This window comes from Caloenas nicobarica, chromosome 20 (genome assembly GCF_036013445.1).
Source record: "Caloenas nicobarica isolate bCalNic1 chromosome 20, bCalNic1.hap1, whole genome shotgun sequence".
NCBI lineage: Eukaryota > Metazoa > Chordata > Aves > Columbiformes > Columbidae > Caloenas > Caloenas nicobarica.
This window is the reverse complement of record NC_088264.1, coordinates 6,268,039-6,288,575: the sequence shown is the minus strand read 5'-3', so window position 1 is coordinate 6,288,575 and position 20,537 is coordinate 6,268,039. Positions and strand designations below refer to the sequence as shown.

The 20,537-nt window shown below is 52.5% G+C and overlaps 1 protein-coding gene across 4 annotated transcripts in view; it reads right to left on the bottom strand.

Moving 5' to 3' along the window:
• The window catches only part of PBX1 (PBX homeobox 1), a 126,602-nt gene that overhangs the window by 22,987 nt on the left and 83,078 nt on the right, over window positions 1-20,537 (bottom strand). For all 4 annotated transcript variants that reach the window (XR_010607311.1, XM_065648998.1, XM_065648999.1 and 1 more), the window contains exons 3-4: window positions 2,507-2,751; window positions 264-454 (exon numbers count right to left, since the gene is read on the bottom strand). Coding sequence is in view for 3 of the 4 variants with exons in the window: in XM_065648998.1 (XP_065505070.1) it covers window positions 264-454; window positions 2,507-2,751 (436 nt within the window). In the remaining variant the exon portion in view is untranslated. The remainder of the gene's footprint in view (window positions 1-263; window positions 455-2,506; window positions 2,752-20,537) is intronic.

Sequence of the window (20,537 nt, the reverse complement as noted above, 5' to 3'; positions counted from 1 at the left end):
AAAGCCAGCAATGTGCAGTTCTCAAGGTACAGCTGGGAGCCTCCCCGAGCCTGAGGCTGGATGTCTTGAATTGCTGTCCCCTCCCTTGCTGAGCCACAGAAAACTAAACAGTGAGGAAGGTAAATAGCCTCTGCAGCGCAATACCAGGAGACGCTACCCTTTAGAAGGACCTGGATTCACTCCAGAACCTCAAAACATCTCTCCCAGGCTTGAGCAATACTGCACGGTGGGTGGGGAGAAAAGTTTGTGGGGGACGAACTCACCGTGCGTCCAGAAATCGGGAGCGCAGGATCATGACGGCTTCACACGTGCTTTGCTTCAACTGCATCTGGATGGAGCTGAACTTGCGGTGGATGATGCTCACCATCCGCTCTATCTCCTTCGGCGAGATAGGTCGGGTCCGGCTCTGCTCACGCAGCAGGTTCATCACGTGGGTGGTGAATTCATTGCATGCCTGGGATGGCAAGAAAAGCAAAAGAAGCCCCAGGATCGGAAGGTCATTCGACGGTGTCAAGGACAGTACAGGGACAACATTGCTAAGGAAGGGGACACAAGTGGAGGCCTCAATGGCGGGGGCTTTTTAGGGCAGACCCAGAGCAAGGGTATGCCGGCTCTCGAGGAAGAGACAAATTTCTCCTATCTGCCAAGCAGAGAGCATGAGAGACTCCCAAGAAACACGTCTGAGAAAAGCAGGAGCCAATTTATTTGCTCTCAGGTATCCCGGATGGAGCTGGGGCAGTCCCAGGACTCATGTAAAGCCTGTTTTTCTGGATGGGACTGGAGGAGCTATAGATGTATCTGAGGAGGACCATGAACCTTTTGACCCTCTGTCCTTCCTCCTGCTGTCCCAGCTGGACCCCAGCACCACGTGTCCTGCAGAACCCCGTGTGCTTCACAGGCACAGCTCCCAGATTGACACGGCCCCGCTCTGCGCTGTTAGCACATCAGTTAAGAAGTAAATAACGATAATAATTAAAGCCTGAGTGAGGCAGGAGCCCTGACAAGTAAGGGCAAGCAGGTAATAATCCCAATTAGTTTGCTGCTGGCACAGCACTGTCTGGCTGCTCCTGCTGTCCCCATGCTGTGCTGTGAGGACAGGGCAGCGAGGGGAGCCGGGAGGGATTTTGAGGCTGGTTAAAGTTCACTTCATTGCTCTATCCTCCATCCCCATGAGCATCTTGCAGGCATGACAGGATCCTCTGATTCCCAGAACAAATCCCTGAAAACCAGGTTGAGAGGAGCACTGGGGCACTCGAGAAGCCTTCGGTGCTCCTGGGACACGGGTAGATGCTCTGGGACAATGTCCCCAGTTCCCACCCTGTAACGGGGAAAAAGAGGCTAGCAGGGGAAAGAAACACAGATTTTGTGGACTGGCAACACGGGCATGACTTACTATCTCCCACCTCAGCCTTCCAAGCTGAATCCCCACCCAGGAACCAACAAGGAGCCTTCCCCGAGGCCAGCGGAGCCCCTCCGACTGCCCATCTCCGGCTGACGGCTCCATCTCCCGGGGTGAGCGCTGGCTACGGGAACTCTCAGCCGGGTGCCTCTTTGTTCCCAGACACCCAAGCAATTTCAGGTGGTCTCCTCTTGGCGGGAAATAAAGAGCATTAAAGACAAAATTGCCGGGGAGCTGTCACAGCAGCGGCCAGACACCACGAGAAGGCAACCACTGAACTCCCCCAGCCGGCAAAGGCTAAACCTTAAACCAGACACCTGAAACTCTGCCCGGTTCCTGGCCACAGAGCCCATCCTGCACCCAAAAAGGAAGGGATGCTTTCTTGCTTGCACTCTACAAACCACAACCTTGGGGTAGAAACCACGTTCATCACACGGGCAGGCCGCGTGGTGGCCAAGAGAGGTCTGCAAAATATCTGGGAGTGTTCCAAAGAAACCGGTTTTGAGTGTTGGTCTGTGAAGCTTTCCATGCAATTGTCAGTGTTGCCAACAGCTGAATTCATGACACCAATAGTTTTTCTTTTTCCTTTTTTAAAGAATAATTTACCACAAGAAAAAAGACACCACTTTTTTTTTCTTTTTCTTTTTTTTTTTTTTTCTGGAAAAAGAACTTTTCAAGCAGAAAAAATATTAAAGGAAGATTTTGATTCAAGCCTTGCTTAGAAAACTGCCTGCACTGAGGCCAGCGCCTGAAAGAGGACTCCCCCTTCATAGCACAAATTTTTGGCGCTATATTAGGGGAGGAGCGAAAAGCAAAAATCAAAAGGGCAACCCACGCTGAGCCTATTCTCGCGGCACATTCCACCGCAAAACCCCAACCCTCCCAACTCTCAGAAAAGCACGTTTCCACTCCAACACCAAGCAACAGTTTGCATTTGCCTGTACGCTCCTAACAATAGATGTCAGTAGCGATCCAGGCTGTGCACATTCCCGCGGTGCTGGCACCGGACCGCGGCTCTTCCGGCTGCTCCGGCTCCTGCTCCCGCCAAACCACGACCATCGTCACCCTGGGGCAAGCCCTGCCCTCCGCCACGAAGGAGCCTGTTACCTGCTCGTACTTCTCCAGCTCCGTGTGGTAGATCTGCCGGATCTGGGAGAGTTTGGCTCTGTAGTCCGAGTGCTCCACCGAGTTGTCGGAGCCGGCTCCTCCCGATGCGGCGGCAGCGGCGGCAGCGGCGGCCGAGCCGCCTCCTTTTTCGGGGCCCGCTACCCCCTCGGCCAGGAGCATGTTGTCTAACCGCATCAGCTGGGGGTCCGTGGGCTCCTCTTCTTGCGCTCCCCGGATGCTCAGCACTGCGGGAGACACAAAAGAGGAAAGGCTGAGTCGGACCCGGCGTTCAGCTCGAGGAAGGGGATGCTCATCCAGGAGACGCTCATCCTAAGGTGGACCGTGGGGGCTCAGTCCCCATCAAGGGGGCTTTTCTTCCTTTCCGAAAGGAACCCCAACAGGCGGGCAGCATCCTGGTGCTTCACGTGCTCGGCACCACGTGTGGCTCCTCTCCAGCTCCCCTCCTTCCCATGGGGAAGAAGTAGGGCAGAACCGGCAGAGAGCTCACCCAGAGGTAACCCAGAATGCTGGGCTTTGCATTCCAACACACGGCAAAACTGCTGGCAGCACCAACCAAAAACCAATAGATGCGCCCATTCTTGCTGCCAGAAGTGAAAGAGACCCAATCCTGATTCAAGCACGGGATGGGAAGTCGGGAGTCTCTAGCCCAGACCTCAGCTTGCCCAGGGGTCTTCTCACGTCACCTAACATGTCATTTGCAGCCTGATCTTGCACCACTGGCATCAGCCACCAAGCCCAGATGGCAACGGTAGATGCACAGAGTCCAGAGCTGACCGTGCCTCAGTTTCCCCATATTTAAAGACAGACAGAGAGGGCTTGCAAGGCCACTCTTTCCACCATGCAGTGGAAAAACAAGCCAACGATAAAGTATGAAATAAAATTCATTCTTTAGAAAATGCCTTTTTTTTTTTTTTTTGAATCCAGTCATTCCAGTGAAGTCTAAACCACACTAAGAAAAGGCACGACAATAAATCAATCCTCCCAGAATGACTTGCCAAGGAGAGAATTTTCCTCCCCTCTTTGTACTCCCCGCCTCAATTATTGCATCGAGTAAAAGCTCTTCTCTTGCAACGGCTTTCCTGGAAAAAACACATCGGAGGGAGCATCCTGAGCACTCCGGGCTGGCTTGGCAAAGGGGCACATCCCAGGTCTAAAGGATGGAGGTGCCCTATGTGCCCCCCCAAGGTCTGTGTTTGAACGCAGAAGCGTAACCCAAGATTTCTGCATGCACAAACACAGGTGTGCAGGCCTGCAAAATAAATAAAATAAAACACAGCAAAATAAAATAAAATACCACCCCTGCCTCCGAGCACAAACTCATGCACCCCTAGAGCTGGGTAATGTGTGGATTTTAATAAAGCTGTAACCGCTTGCATCCAAGATGAATTTGACTCCCCAAATCCGCAGTACAAACAAGAGTGATTTTCCTCATCATTAAAAGAAAAAAAAAATCTAAAATGAGTTGGCAATAAGAAGTAAAACCAGAGCAACTAAAAACCACAGAGTATGGTCTTCTTCCTCCTGAAATATCACAGAGAAGGATATAGCTGTTATCAGTATAGAACTGACGTTAAAGACCCTGTTGAGAGGTTTGGCTAACACTAAAAAGAGCTTTTTTTTTAAGCCTCAAACTCTACCGAAATCATTAGCTTCAGGACTCTGGCATTTATTGGCATTTTTGTGATTAAAACATTCGCTGCCAACAAAGGTGGGAAGGTCAGTGGGAAGGAAAAACATAGAAAACAGTAAATTTGCCAATTCCCCGCCTCGCCGGGGAATAAACCCCGGGGGACGGGTCAGGCTGCACCCAGAGAACGAACGGTTTGGGTTCACAAACTGAAATAAGAGGGTAAAAGTAGCCACAATCCTTAAAAGAGAAGAGGAAAGGTGACAGGCTACAGGGGAGAAACTTTATACATATATATATATATATACACACACACACACACACACACATATATATATAAATAAAAAGAGAATAAATTCTTGTTCTTCCAGGAAAAACAAACCAACCAAACAAACAAAAAATCCCAACACAACAAAACCAACAGAAACCAAACCAAAAAACCAACAGTACATTAAAGCACATCAAAACCCCAAATACAAATGGAAAGCAACACAGGTAAGAAAAAAAAAACCCAACAACTAAACCACAAACAACGAACTCTAAAAAACACACACACAAAACCCAAACAAAAACCAAAACCGACAAAAACAACCCTAAATAAATAAATCAAAAGCAGAGTTGCCAAAACAGGTGCATCTGGATTTCAAAAGGGAAATATTTTTAGATTAAGAATCTCAGGAATCATTGACCTGACAGGTAGGCACAAGTGATTAATTAGTTGACGTTTAGAAAGCTGCTTCCCGATGAAGAGCACTGTATAACCTGTGCGCTTTACGGCCGTGCGACACGCAGGGCCCGGCGCCCGCTGGGTGTGTTTGCATCCCGAGCATCTGATGGACGGACACGTGTCCCCGCATGAGAGACCTGAAACCAGCTGGGGACCGTGCGGAGCCGGCCCGGGCTCGGCCGCCCGCTCGGAATAACGCTGGGGAGTAAATCAATGGAAAGGCCAACGTGTCTAAGCAGAACTGATGCTGCTTATTTATCCCTGGAAGGCTGCGCTCAGCCCAAGAGAAGATAAAATGGTGATTTTAAAGCTCCTTTTTTATCTTCCCGGTGCTGTCCCCAGCTCCATCCTGCCAGGATGCCTGGGGTGCCGGGCTCCTTGGTGGCTCCGACCCTCCAAAACACCCCCTTTGATGGGATGCGGCCCCTGCTCCGATAGCCGGGGGGCTTGGGGTGAGCCGGTACAACCCGCAGTGCTGGGGCAACTGATGGCGAAAGGCCCCCGCTCTCCCCAGGCTGCCAGCTTTCCCACCGAATTAAAACAAAATAAATTCAGCAGAATGCTCCTCGGTGGTCCGGCAGTGAGCCGGAGCCGAGGGGCTGCGGGCACGCTCCCCCTCCCATGTCCTGGCATCCCCAGGACCCGCCATTTGCTGCTCCGGATTAAAGAGAGAAAAAATAAAAAGCAAGAACAAAAAGAAAGATAGCGGCTGGCAGCTGGGGGGAGGAAAATTCATGCAAGACTTTCTGTCCTTGGCCGCTTTCCTGCTGGCTCGGCAGCTCCCGGAGCCGCAGCAAATGCCGCTAGAGGGTGCTCGGCCCTCGCTGCCTCAAAATGCATTTTAATATATAAATATATATATGCACACATGCAAATACATAAATATGGATGTGTTTTAAAAGCAAAGCCAAGCCATGTGCCTCATCCCTGCTCCAAAATGCTGCCCGGCTGACCACGGAGGGGAACAGAGGGGCACGGCTGCCCCAGCTCGTGGCCGTGACAGGGTCACCGTCAGCAATGCCAGCAGCAGGAGCAGCTGGGGACCGCCGAGCCACCAGCCTGTGGTCTGGTCACAGATGCCACCGGGGTCATGGAGACCTGTCCTAGCAGCTGGGAAATGGCTCCCAGCTCACACGCTCGCTCCTTCTCCCTCCTGAGCAAGGAGTCACAGTGTGCAGAAGACATCTCTGAGTCCTGGGCTGGCTGTGGTGCAGGACATGGGGAGGTGGTGGTGGGACTGGCCTCAGAGGATAAGGCGAGTAGACTAAGCTGAAAATATTTCCCTGGCTCCTTGCACGCCTTTTCCATTGAGGGATGCATTGATGGAAAACGGCATCGAGTCGACAAAGCTTTCAGATGCTCCAAGATGTCTCCCACCGAGCTGGGTGTCTCCGAGGAGCTCCTGCAGAGCAGCCAGCCCCATGCTCACACGAGACGGCCAGCACCCCACACGTCTGCGTCCCCACACCATGGTACCTGTGCCTGATGTCCCCACGTGGTGGGGCAGCCACGCAGCCTGACGTACAGCCAGGGTGGGGGGCATGGGGCAGCAGAAACAGCCCTTGCTGGACATGGTGCTGCCATATGTCTTTGAAAGGTGGGTACCAGTCTCCTCCTGGTCCTCTGCGCCACCATCCCCTCCCCTATTTACGCCGTTTTCCTGGAAGCATTTTTCCAAAGGGACCTGTGGAGCCAGCTCAGCGTGAGAGCTGAGCACAAAGTCATCTCTCTTCTTCACCACGGCCATCCCAAAACGCTTCAGCAACAATTTGCTCTCCACCCCTTCCAAACCCTCCAGATCAGAGGTGCGCAGGCGACACAGGCAGAACATCATCATGAAGGCAATCGAACACGATGAGGGTGATGGCAGTGGCTTAGCAGGAGACTGTGGCTCAGCAGCGATAGCAGAAAAGGATGGTCAAACCTCCAAGCCCTACCTGTCTTCTAGAAAGGGCAATTTATCCTACTGCAGCCAGGGTCCTCAAGCTGGAGCTGTGGGAAGCAGGGGCCTGTCCCAGCCAGACTCCAACATGGGATATATCCACTCACACGGGACATATTCTGCCACGCTACAGCGCTCCCCACTGATTCTCATCCTTTTATCTCCCCTCGGATGCTGCTGCACGTGTGTGTGCTCGTGGTGCGGCCAGGACTCCTGGGGTGGAAGTCGCAGATCAAGCAGGAGACACTGGAGGAGGGTATGGCCAAGCAGGAGACACTGGAGAAAGCTGAGGCAAGGTGGGAACTGCCCATGCAGGGATGCAATGGGGACATCTCGGAGGAGGAAGACGCAGTGAACGACACGAAGCCAATCCAGGTTGCGACGATGAAAGCAGAGGTCCCCAGAGCCAGCACAGCTGCTCATGAAGGCTTTGCTGCACAGAATCGGCATTCCTTGACTCTCTGCTGACTTCAGCGGCCAAAACCACAGTCCTGTGAAATTTGCTGTGACCGGCTGGTTAAGATCCCGTCCAACTACACGAGCTGGCAGTTCCTCTACAGCTCCGTTTGCTGACACCGTCAGCCAAGGGTCCGGCTGGATGTTCAAACAAATCCACCCTAAAGAGAAACCTGCTGCATGGTTTTGATGAGTACGGGAGGAGCGCTGCCCCCGGCCCGAGCAGGGCTGCTTCGGGACAGGTTTCCTCCTGGTTGTTTCTGCCCGTTCCCAACTTGCTGAATTGCCTTTCCAGGGGGACATTTTGAAGGAGAAGGAGATTTCAAGTAAATGATTGCAACTTATCGAAAATAATGTGCTACTTAGCATCGGAGACAAGCATCCTGGCAGGCAGAAATGGGAAGCAGTGTTGGAGCAGATGGGAGTAATTAGGTTGTGATTTTCAGAAGGGTTTTCTTTCCTGCCTCCACTGTGCTGAAGATATACCGGGGAGGGGGGAGGAACAACCCACCCAACAGCAGTTTTAAGAGCGGTGGACGATTGCTCTGCCACGGCGGTCGGGTGGTGAGCTGCCTTTGGTGTGAGTTTCCCGCGGGGAAATCAGAGCTGTCGGCGTGGCGATGCCGCTGGTGGAGCGCTGCTGCCTGCTCCGGCTGACCCCTCCCAAGACACAAGCAGGGCAAGATGCCTCTTTCCCCACCAAGGCCCATCTGCCACCAAAGCACGGACACCTCACCCGCGCATCGGATGGACAAGGTCCCACCCCAGATCCCTTCCTGGACCCGTCATACGGACACCAACGGGACGGCAGCTCCTCCCTGGGAGCCCCGGAACTCCTGCACAGACCCACGCGGGGCACAGCCAGGCTTTGAAACACACATTGAACGTCAGTTTTCTTCCGATCTTTTGCAATTTAACCACCATCCGCAATGCTCGCTTGAGCTCGTGGAGTCCTGGCGTCGGGAGTCACACGAGCTCACCGGTTTGCTTTAAACACACGTTTTTTACATCTCCAGGTCTAAAAATACAGCCAGGAGGTGTCCCTGCTAACAAAACCAGTAACTAATCACCTTATTTTAAGCCGATCTCCATATTCCCTGGAGCCCGAGTCTACATTTGTGAATGCTGAAGATCAGCAGCACCAAACCTGGTACAAAAACGTTCCTGCCTGCCTCGTATCAAAGGACAGTTCTGCACGAAGTGGCTTGCGGCTGGCTGGCTGCATCCTCCTCATGCTCACACGTGTAGTCACAACCAAGTCAGAAGAGCTGGGGTTTGCTTCCTTGGCTGATCCATGATGGCATGGGTTCGAGCTGCTCTTCCCAAACTTTGGGCAGAAAAGCCTCATGTTCCTACCTAAACTCCTGGTTTTGTTTTGTTTTTCTTTTTCCCGTGCAAGTATATTTCCAGCCTACTTGCTCCCGCAACAGCAAACCCCAGACACAAAGGAAAAATCCAGTGTCTCGGACCTGCTCTTTAAACACCAAGTCACCTTCAAGACCCTGTGCTCAGAAGGAATAGATGAACTCGCAGAGCTTTGTGGAGGATCCTAAAGCACCTCCGGCTGGGTCTTCACGCTGCCCGTTCAAGGGCCCACCCGACACGTGGCAACGTAAATGTCTTCTCGGCAAAGCACATGGTGTCCACCTTCAATGAGTACCAACAGCCTCAGCAGCCAAGGTGGAAGACTCCAGTGTTAAGTAACCACAGAGAGTTCAAAACCTCCCTTGGATATATTCACCATGTTTACATAAATCAACATCAAAACACAAACACCTATTTCCAACATAAACGGAAATCGGCATTTCCGAATACACCAACACACGTCCTTCCAGAAGAGGGAATTACGAGAAGTTGGTTTGGGTTTTTTTTCTTACAACTGACATTAAAGTTCCCCTCCTTGCTCCAACCTTTCCAAAACTTACAAATGGATGAACAGATTTTTGCTCAGATTTTCCAAAACAGGCTGCCATGAGATGAGGCATGGAAAATTTCAGCTGGCAAAATGGCTTTTTGTGCATCTAACCTATTTGTTTCTCAGAAAAACGAGGAACATCATGAAACCCATGGGCCATTTCCGTCACAAATTTTCACAGTCTAAAGCCATAGAACAAACTAAAAATCCCAGCAACAGATGAAGACAGAGGCTTGTACCCATAAGCAATGCAAACCCATTTCGGACACTTGCAAACCCACCTCCCCTCCCAACACAGGAGTGTCCGTCAGGGCTGCTTGGAAACGAAGCACTTAAACGATTTTGTGCGAGATGCTCTGGAAGGTGAAGAAGTGTTCCTTCAGTCCATAAAGCACACAAAACTATGGTAAAATACATAATCTCACAGAGACGAGGGAGCAAGTCACATGAGTTCAGAGTAATGGTCCATCTGGCGCCAGAGGCCAACTCCAGCCATGGTCAACAAGCCCTGCTGGAGACCCAACCAAGGCCACGACCAACAGCAGAAGTGTCAGATGCTCAGGGCAGTGACACCCCCCCCAGCACCCTCCTACCTACCACCAGCGCTGGCAACTTGCATTGCAACCCAGATTCAGATCAATCCAAAATGTTTCCCGAATCAAAAATGAAATTTTCTCCTCCCATTTCACGTTACTGTTTCCCCCTTCCTGCCTTTTTTTTTTTTTTTTAAATCAAAATTCGGTTTCATTTCAAAACAACCCAACTGCTTTAGAAAATGCTAACTTCCCAACTTGCTAAAACAGAAAAAGCTGAACTATTTGCTGAATCCACTCCCAAAAAAACCAGTCTGAATTGCCCTCAAACTGTAATTTTGGGGTGTGGGGAACAGGAGAAGGGAATTTGTCACATGCCAAGAAGTTTCTCAGTTCCCAGCAGCAGCTCTCCGTCACTTGGGGAGGATGCAGCTCGCATGTGCCACGGAAGCTGCGGAAGAGAGACACGTATTTCACAGAGCTGGCAAAGACCGCACCAGTTTTCTCCTAACCCCATCCCGAATGCCAAACGGGTTGCCATAGCGAGCGAGGATCTGGCAGCAAAATGCTCAAAAGGTCTGGAAAATTATCACTAACACATTGTGGGGGAAAAAAAAAATCTCACCCCTAAGCTGGAAAAGGATCTAAAATAGCCTTTTCCACAAAAATCAGGCACAGTGTTGTGGTGATTGCTGAAAACCAGATTCCCTGAGAAATGTGACTCTCTGGGAAGCTGAATGAACACAGATGAGCTCATCTTTCCAGTCCTTCCCCATGTCTTGCTCCTGCCGACCAGTTTAGCTCCTGGCCAATAGCCACGCCAGGTATGGACACTTTTGACGCCATCCCTGCATGCCCAGTTATTGATGTGTTGCGGTCGAACGAAGCACCGCGGATCAAATTTAAATATTTTCTATTTTTGTCTTTACAGTCCTGATGCCACAAGCCGTGTCTACTCACGGATGCTTCGCTGCGGGCTGGTGATCAACTCCCATCGGCTTCGGCAGCAAAACTCCCAGCTGTAATTTTCACATCTGAAATTTGGGGGCAGGTAGCGCTCAGAAGCCAGAGCCAGTGGAACCTCTTGCACCATGAACCCTTGCAGATCACTCAACAGGGGCGGTTTAGCAGCAGAAAGCAGGCTGGAACTGCTTGAAATTTTAAAAACAAGCCAACCACCCCGCCAGTGGACAAACCACCCCCTCCTCTTCCAGTTACAGCGGCTTCGAACCCACCTTTGCCACATCCCATGGAGCAGCAAACCCTCACAACTCCACCTAATTAAGCAAATCAACTTTAATGCCCCCTAATAACACTCTGCAACCAACCTATCACCCCAGAGCCAAACTCTGGGCATGGAGGGCTCAACCCTGTCTTGCTGGCATCCTTCCCTTGGAAGAGCATCGATAAATTTTGTCCGCACACCGGTCCCCTCGCCGTCCCCCTGAGCACCCCACACAGCCCCAGGCTGGGCTCACAGTCTGGCCACGAAGCAGGCTGACGCTGGGGAGCGATGCTGGAGCAATCCCACGCTTGGCTTATCTCACTAAGCAGTTTTCCCCTTCCTAAGCAGGGCAGGATTAGCAGGCTCCAGTTACAGCTGTGAGGAGTAATCAATCCCTCATCTGCACAGGCAAACCCAGCACATCTCAAATTCTCCTGCTGCATTGACCACATGGTAAGGGAGAGATCGTCCGCGGCCACCCAGCCTTCTCCATCCCAGCCTTCACCATCCCACCTCAGCCCCTGCTGTGGGCAGGGGGACGGGGACAAGGACCGACGTCCAGCTGCTCGCAGCAGCAGCAAGAGATAAAGGAAAGCAGGGCAAGATTCAGCGCTGCTCTGTTGCTGGCTCCGATTTGAGCAGAAGATGTAACCCGGCTAATTGACCACAGGCTGGCCTGGCTCAGGGGAGCATCATCTGCCATGGAGAAAAGCCGGTGGCTGGGATGGTAAATTGGCATTACAGGCAGCAGAGGGGAGGAGGATCACACAAACACACACACGTGTTCCTTCCCACACCTCCTGGAGTGCATTTGGGATTTTTTTCCAACCCTAGGTTACAACATGAGGCAAAGAAATCGAATTTTGCTGTTGTGATGAGAACAACAGGAGGTTAAATACAGGGCTCAGCCTTGGTATCTCCAACAGCAGCACCTGTCATGCTGGGACCTCACCTTCTCCTTGCTGGAGTTTAATGGACCAGAGACCCTTCTGCAGCACCAAGAGAGCAAACTGTCGCTGAGGGACAGAGTAAACCACTGAGCCCATCCTGGGAGATGGCTCAGACCTGGTGCTGGTCACGCCAGGAGACAAGTCCCAGCTCAGAGCATGGGGTGGACGTGGGGCTCCCTAAGCCTTGCAGGAACAAATCAGCAAACAAAAGACGGGATTGCTCCCAGGACAGGTCCAGCCATAAAAAAACCCCTCTGAACGCCAGTTGGGCTGGGATTTGCCTCCTGCTCCTGCGAGGTGTTTTGCATATGAATTCTCCTTGCTGAAAAGAAATGGGTCCTTTGAATGAGCTGAATCTGCTAATGAGAAGCCGGGGCCTCCAGAGCCCCTCTTGAGGACAAGGGTCCCATTTCAACCGCCCCAGGCCAAGCCCTGAAATCGGAGAACAAACAAAGAGAGGTTTTCCCCAGAAGGAAGCTGCTTTTCCAGCCGGCTCCCCTCTCGGAAAGGTCATCTCCCCTGGACACGAATGGCTGCTCCATGCACAAAGCAGTCGGGGCAGGAAAGTCACAGGTGGAAAAAAACTGGCAAGAGCCCAAGCTGAAAAGCTGCGTTTCAGATTCCTTTCTTCTGCCATCCTTCAAAATAGACGATCGTAAGACTCCATCCAACCAGAGCTGGCTTGGAGCTCATTAGATGGCAATATCCCACTCAAGTCTTGGGTTTGCTAAATGATTTGAAGATACTCGCTGCCCATTGCATGACTGAGAGCGTTGTCGCTCTGTCGCCAAGTTGATGGCCTTGCCATGGGCTAGATTTGGGATTCTGTGCAATACAGGACAGATTTTCCAAGTCTTAGGTCCAGGTCATTGCAGGAAATACCCTGATTTTTCCCTCCCTTTCTCTCTCACAAAGCAGGCAGCGTAGAACCATGACAGACATCTACCAAAAGCCAGGGACAGACACATAACAGCCTCCCACTGCAGAGCGCCTTGGGGCCACGTCCTCTCCCTCCACCGCCAAGGGAGCTCCTGCTCACTGGTCTCTGCCCAGAACTACATTCTCATTTCCAGCCGTGACTTTCTGATGCAACCCAAGAGCAGAGCACAGCACTTCTCACTCCTCCTGCTGACCTGAAGGCAGCCTCATCCCTCCATGCTTGGAGAAGGTGGCTGCAGGAATAGTATATCCTTTATTTTTGGTGCATGCGGATAAGGGAGAAGCAGAAAACAAGGAAGAAGCAAGTCTTAAGCAAGGACTCCCCACACGGGGTAAAACCTCAAGGATGGGCTTTAAAGTAGGAAACGTACTGCCCTGGGAAAGGGGAGACCGCAGCCACTGCCAAGCACAGGCGGATCAGAAGTGCCTGCCATTTGTGATCGTCTTCTCTGAGACCAGCCATGGCCCAGGGTCTCTGCCTAGTGGAGGATGGACGCTGCTCTTCCCTGAGAGACAGGGTCTCCAGTGCCCGGTGGATCAGAAGCCATCCCTCCCCATGTATGCTTCTCTCCCAGCCATGGTACCAGGCAACTCCAAGCCTTTTCCATGAAAAATCTGAAAGTAAGTTATACGCCTATGAGGACAGGTCAAGTCCAAAGCACTAGAAGCAACCGTAACCAAAGGTATTGGAAATCCCATGCCAGCTCCTGCAGTGTAGCCACCATTTAGATGCAACGTATCAGCCACCGGACCACCTCAGGCACCTAGTTTCAGTGGTGGCCCATACTGGGACAATGTGAGGCCACTTCACATTGTTGCAGATGTCACCTAGAACACAGGACCAGAACCAGCCTCCCTGGAGCCCGTATGCACATCACCCCTGTATGTTTTTGAAGTACCACAGCTCTCGAGGACTAAATGTTCCTCCAACTCCTTGCAGGCTTCCCTTACACACGAGGTCTCTCTATACTATACAGAGGTCACACCAAAGCCTACCTGAACGCTCCTCTTCCATTCGCTTGGTTTCCAAGCTTGTCCCACTCACAGCACCACAGACAGATCAAGTTTGCCTGAGTCTAGACAGTCCATCAAGCTCCCACGTTTAAGACACACTGTCCTGAACTCAACTTTGCTGGGATTCAGTGATCTCGGGCAAATAAACGAGCACATTTTTTACACGATGCTCAGTCCCTCGCACCTCCGTGAGGACCTGCTGAGCCCGGCGTCAAACCCGGTCCTTGAGCACGCCAGACAAAGCCCGACTCTTTGAAAGGCAACAGCCGGTCGGCAGTGTTTTAAGGCCAAAACCCAGCTCTGAACGTTCAGTTCCTTCTTTAAATAGAGGCCCCTTCTGTAAACGATCTGTTTGGACAGGAGGGAGAGTGCTGCAAGAGTCCAAGTGCTTGTGAAATAGGATCAGCTGCCTTCGCTCCTGCTCCATTCAAAACATGTGGGGGGAAGAAAGAAACCCAAATCTGGCAAGGCAAGAGGGGGGGAGAGAGCCCCTACACCTCCGTGCTGCTGGAAGGGTGCGAGACACCAGCGAAAATGAGGAAAAATAATTAAAAAGGATCAATTAGTGGCATTTCTGTTTCGAGGCGCCTGCGTGTGTTTAATTATATTCCATGCAAGAGGCTGTTGACGCAGATTTCCGTGCTGCGGGGCGGTGGGGTAGCAGGACCCGGCTCTGCCTCCTACGCGAGACAACCCCGTTTGGGGCTTTGCCCCCAAGCCCACCCATCCGCACGGTTCAGCAGCGCCTCTGGGCAGAGCGGGGCTGACACCCAGCCCCACGGCGTGCTGGCCAGACTGACAGACGCACAGCTCTCCCCTGCTCCTGCAAGAGAGGCCCCTGCCATAAACAGAGACGAGATTAAAACAGGAAAAAAAAAAAAAAAAAATCTTTGCCCGACTCCGGCTGCGTCCCAGATCAAAGATCATCTCCAGCGAGGCCATCTGGTCCTTGTAAATGTAAAACCAAATTGAAAGCCCTGCCCTCACCTCCTCCGACTCCCTCGGCAATATTGCTTTTACCGGCCAGGGACGGAGCTCGCAAAAGGCATCTGTATGTAATATAGAGCCCCTGTGCAGCTGGGCTATAGGTTTGCGACCCCCCTTTTTGTTAATCACAAAGCAGAAGTGAACGTTTTCTTTGGATCTTCAGGGGCCCTGTTATTCCCAGGGGCTTTGGGAAGAGCCCACGGCGGCAACCCTGGGATGGAGGAGGGCTGCTCTGCCTCCCCATCGCTTCTCTCCAGCTGAGGACCGCGTTGTCGTCCCTGTCCCTGTTTAAAAAGGGCCATGCCAGGAGAAGCAGATGTCCCCACTATCCCAAAAGTGTCCCCACCGTCACAAAAGCCATGCAGCACCCTCCTTCCAGCCCGAGCAGGTTTCTCCTACCACCGCTCCCCACCTGGAGGGACGCAAGGGGATGGCAAATAAACAGAGAAAGAGAAGGACTGAACCGAGCGCTTCCAAAAAGGGGATAAAATGCATCCGAGCCAAAAACGACTTGTGAAAACCCTGGCCACTGCCAACCCAAATACTCAGGGCTCGACTTGAAAGGCAAGCGGGACCCGCTATCGAGAGGAGAGAGCTACACGGGAGACGTCGGAGGCAAAGAGGAGGCAGCTTGAGGAATTCCTACCCATCAAGCTTTATTGTGTTATTCCAACTAAGCAGAGACAAAAAGACAAATCTCAGCTCCCTACTTTCATTTATAATTGAACCCAGTCCAGAAGGATGGAGCAAGTACCATCTGTAATGCAGAGTGCATTAGCAGCCGGCAGAATGAAATATTCAAATTACTGTAGGCTACCTCGCATTTTAATGACAGGGTTACAAAAACCTGACTTGTAAGTGGAGATTGGACTGGAAGAACAGAAAGTTTGTTTTTTCAGTGCATGAATTAACCTAACAAAATATTACTTTCAGGAAAAAAAAAAAAGCATTTGCATGGGTAATTCTGCAACATATCCCAACAGGCTCACAAGAAAAAAAAAATTATTCCATTTAGCTATCCTAATTGATATATTGTCCAGGGAGATTAAAAGACTCAGGGAAAAAAAAAGGGCAAGGCTTTTTTCTTTTGGCTGAACATACTAAATAAATATACGTAGGTGTGCACAAACCTTAACAGCATGTACAGGTCCCATACACAGGGCAGCCCATATGTGCATCCATGGGGTGTGTTGGTGCAATACCTGCACGAGCCGTAGCCTTTCGATGCCGTGCATAATTTGAATATGCAAATCATCCCTTGATTTCCGTGCTTGTGCCTGTGCCGGGGATCCATTCGTTTTGATATCGTTAATCAGGGCTGCCGAAAAGCCTGACACAGTAAGTGGCTGTAGCCCCTAGCAGTAGTCAAGATGGAGTGACAGGCTCCATTTAAGATGTCACAGCATATAATAAAGTGTAAAACTATACTTAAAATAAACGAGATAGAAACAATAAACTTGACTCCGGGTTTGAACTTTCTGGGAGAGTGGCAGGGAGACACGAGCGTGTGCGAGCGGGCACGGGGCTGGGGCGGCTGGAGAGGACGGTCCCCCCAGCACGCTGCCACACGGGTGCCAGCCGGGCGGGCTCCCTCCCGCGTCCTCCCAAGGAGCCGAGCTGCTCAGCAGCTCTGCGGTAGCAACCGGTCTGCACGTGGGACATCTCTGGCGCTTCTGGAGGTGGATGTGGAGGAGGAAGACAAGGGGCCATAACCAGGATGTGCTGGGGGCTGAGGAGATGGCCAGGCCACGACGGGCAGCAACATTCAGGTGAGGAGCCCACTGAATCAGCTGTGCCTTGCTTCCAGCAGCTCAGCAGAGCAGAAGGGATTTACCCACTGCAGGTGTCACCTCCGGGCACCTGGACAGAGGTGGGGACAACGTAGTCCAAACCACCCTTCCCTCCTGGGCAGCAGGGAGCGTCACCGGCTCCCGGCCATGCTCCTGGGGTGTCCCGTCCCTCCCAGCCCCGGGCAGCAGTGCCGGGATGGGATGGAGAGGCAGCGATGTCCTCAGCATCTCCAGCCTGGGTTTGGCCACGTGCCCTGGGACCAGGAGCCACAGCAGAAGCTGGAGCCCTTCCCTGGCAAGATGAGGATCAGGCCCATGCAGGGGTTGTGGGGGGGGCACAGTAACAAGTCCAAAAGCCCCATTTTGCTCCCCAAACCACCCCTCCACACCCCAAAAGCTCCAGAGCGCCCGACGGCAGCTCTACGCGCTGAGACAAACCAATCGCTCTCCCTCCTGCTAAGCAGTTAAATTAGAGAGTATTCAATTAATAACAGCTGAATATTCTGTCACATTTAGGAAGATGTATGGTAAGACAAGCGAGTTGTGATGTCTGTGACAGAAATGATAAAAGTTCTCCCGACACAGCCTGGCAGATACTTGGCTGGAGGAACCGCTTGCTCTCATGGACTCCAACGTCAGCACAGACACCAGGCCCAGTGCCGCCTTCAAAGGAGAGATGCTCCAAATTGCAGGGGAGAACCATTGCCAGAATCGTTTGCAGGCAGCTCCCACCTGCTCTCCTTCTGGGATCCATCTGAGATGCAGGGATGAGACCCTGGAGAAGACCTTGGCCAAAAGAGGACTGAGACAGCGCCTGCCAGCCACCGCATGGCAAGCGTCACCCAGCAGAAGCTCAAACCCTCCTATGTCACTTAAAGGCCATCCCATTACACTCTTCCCGCATCTCGGTTGCCTCAGTTTACCCATCTGCAAAAGGGACAGTGAATGCATCCCAAGCAACCCACCCCAGAGGGGACCAGGGCAGGGCTGGGATGGCACCACAGCCATGGGCAAGCGCCTGCGGTCCGGTGAGATGTTCTCCACCTCGTTTATGGACACGGCGTGGCCAGGGGACACGCAGGAGCAGTGCTCTCGAGGCCACCGCCTCCTCCTCTTCTTCCGGGAGGGTTGTTTTTCACCAGCGTTGTTTGCGAACACAGTTTTGTTGCTAAGAAACTACCTTCATATTGCTCGGAGAGCAAAGACAAAGCAACCGTCAAAATAACACCGTATTTTGACAGTAGCCAGATCATAACCACAAATGATCCATTTTCCTCTCTCCTCCGTATGCTCATTAATGTGGTCTAAATACCATACTCCCATATATAACCCACACCATATATGTACACACGCACGGCACGCGCAGGCACCGGGGACCTGTGCGTGGGGGGCTCCATCGCATCTGTTCATCCCCCAAGCAAAAGCTGAAGGAATCAGACCTGGGAAGAGCAGGGAGGTCCCCAAGGAGGCCCCAGGGCTCCCTTCTAGGCAGGAAGGTGGCACAAGGTCTTTTAGCAAGAGATACATGAGAAATAAGAGGGAGAAGGTAAGACCTCTGCTCGTGCCCACAGCAGCTGGCTCTGCACGTTGGCGCTGGTTTGGGGAGAAATGTAATTACCTGTTGGCTTATTGGGTGAGTTGGGGTTGTTTGTTATGGGTTTTTTTTTTTAAAGTGCCGGGGAGAAAAACTGAGAGAAAAAATAAAACCCATTCGCTGCTCAGCCTCCTAAGTGGTCTGTGCCTCTTGCTGCTTTCAGGATGGGGAGATCCTGCCACACGGGGAAGATGAGAGCACCCCCTCGCCATCATCTTGGCACAGATATGTTCCCAAGCCACGTCCTCATGATCCTGAAAACCCGTTCGCTAATTAATCCACCTCCTAGGGCAGGAGGACACCTCTGCCTTTCCTGCTGCAGCATCTCTGGCCCCTCTTTGCTGATGCCACTGCAACTGGGAGGGCCTGGATGGATCCCAGAAAAGACGTGAAAAGCAACGCATCTGCTCCTCCAAAAAAACCACAGGAAACGGGCAAAAGCACCACGGACCCACCGCCGCTGATTTACAGGGAGGGGAAAGGCAGGTAAAAGGCAAGGCTGAAACTACAACCTGTTGTGACAAGACAGCCCAAAGGACCACGCACTTCTGGCAGTCCCGAGTACAAAAAAGGCTGCCCAGAGTCTCAGCACAACCGCAGCGGTTCTCACCACCCCGGCAGGACAGCAAACACTGACCTGCCGTCCTTGACCACGACCCACCCGTGGCAACCACCGGCTCGAAAGCCGACCAAGAGCACCGACTGGCTGCTGGCGAGGGATCGCACCGATCCGCTTTGCACCCCTCGGCATGCACTGGTGCAGAAGCAGCGCCTGCAGGCAGGGGCCGACACAGCTTTGGAGAGCAGCACCCTGCCTTGGATGCTTTTTAGGGAGAAAGCGGCAGAAAATTGAAGCTGTGGGAAGCAATCCTGCAATATCTGGGTTGTTTGACTCTTCCCCGGGGCCAGCTGGAGCGTGGCTCCGGCTGATCCCTTGCTCAAGCGCAAGACGCTTCTGCATGTACCCGAAAGCCCAGCCCAGCCCCGAACGGCCCATCTCCTGCAGAGCAGCAGCTTGTGCTTTCCCTGCCAAAACCCCACAGTAGGAGGAAAAGGGAAGGGTGAGAAAAGCTCTGTCAAAACCCACCAAACCCCAAACAACATTTTTCCACAGCAGAACAAAGCCCTTGGAAATCTCTTCTCTGCTTGGGTCCCCCGACCCACATGAAAGCGGCATTTTTCTGGGCTAATTACACAGGCTGCTCTGAGCCTCCTGGCAGAATACAAGCTGCAAAGGCAGACTTCAAAGGGCTCCCAAATTTAAAATAAATAGAGAGCAAAGACAGCGCGGTCCATGGGAGATCTCTCCCCATCGCCTGCACTGACCGCCTGGGTTGAATGTTGGAGGTGACTCGGTTCACGAGACCCCTGGCAAGGAAAGCCAGGGGAAGAGGGGGACAGCCAGATTCTATTTGCATGGCACGTTCCTGACAGGCACAGAGGGAGGGTTTGGTCCTTGCAGGACCAGCCATGGTTGCAGCAAAGCTTTCTGAGGCCTCCATCCAAGGGAAGGACCAACTATGGAGCCCATCTGCTTGCTGGGGTGGCCAAAGTCAGGTTGTGGCAGAGGATGGGACAGGGGTCATTGCCACATACCAGGCAGTGGTGGCTGCCATCACGGCTGGTCTAAGCACCGGCGCCAGGCACTGTGTACCTCAGTTTCCCCAGAGCTAAATGCATCCATTGCACCCAGAACTCCTGAGACGGGATTTTCCAAACTGGTCCATCACCCCAAAGAGCAATCTTCCAGAGAAAGCCTTGGCCCTGCTTGGGCCAAATCACAGCCTGCACCCACAGCTCCTGATGGACAAGAAACCCAAGGTCTGCTGCTTCCCATTCGTTTGGGAGAGAGAGAAGATGCCTCTGCTGTCCCCTCCAGGAACAGAGCACCAGCCCCAAACCACCAGCACCCCATGGCCATGTGTCCCCCCTCCTGGCCCAGAAAGCAGCAGACTCTCCTGGCTTTCAGCAGGACACTCTGATGTGCCAGGTACAATGTGCACCGGAGACGGCTGGGGAAGATGAAGCCACCCAGCCAGCTCCTCCGGCCCTGACTTTTCACCCTCCCCGTTGGGCTTTACGGGGCCTTGCAGCATGGCCAGTACACGCTCTGCAGAGCAACCAGCCCTTGCTCCTCACTGACGAGCACGGAGAGATGCCTCCAAAACTGCAAGGCATGACCAGAAATCCTACGGGTTTCCAGGCTCCAGTCCTTCCGTGGGCAGCAATTATCCAGGAGCGCTGCCGCAAAACATTTTTGCAGAGCCTTGGAAAAGGACATGGGAGAGGAAATCCACACGGGATGCTCCGA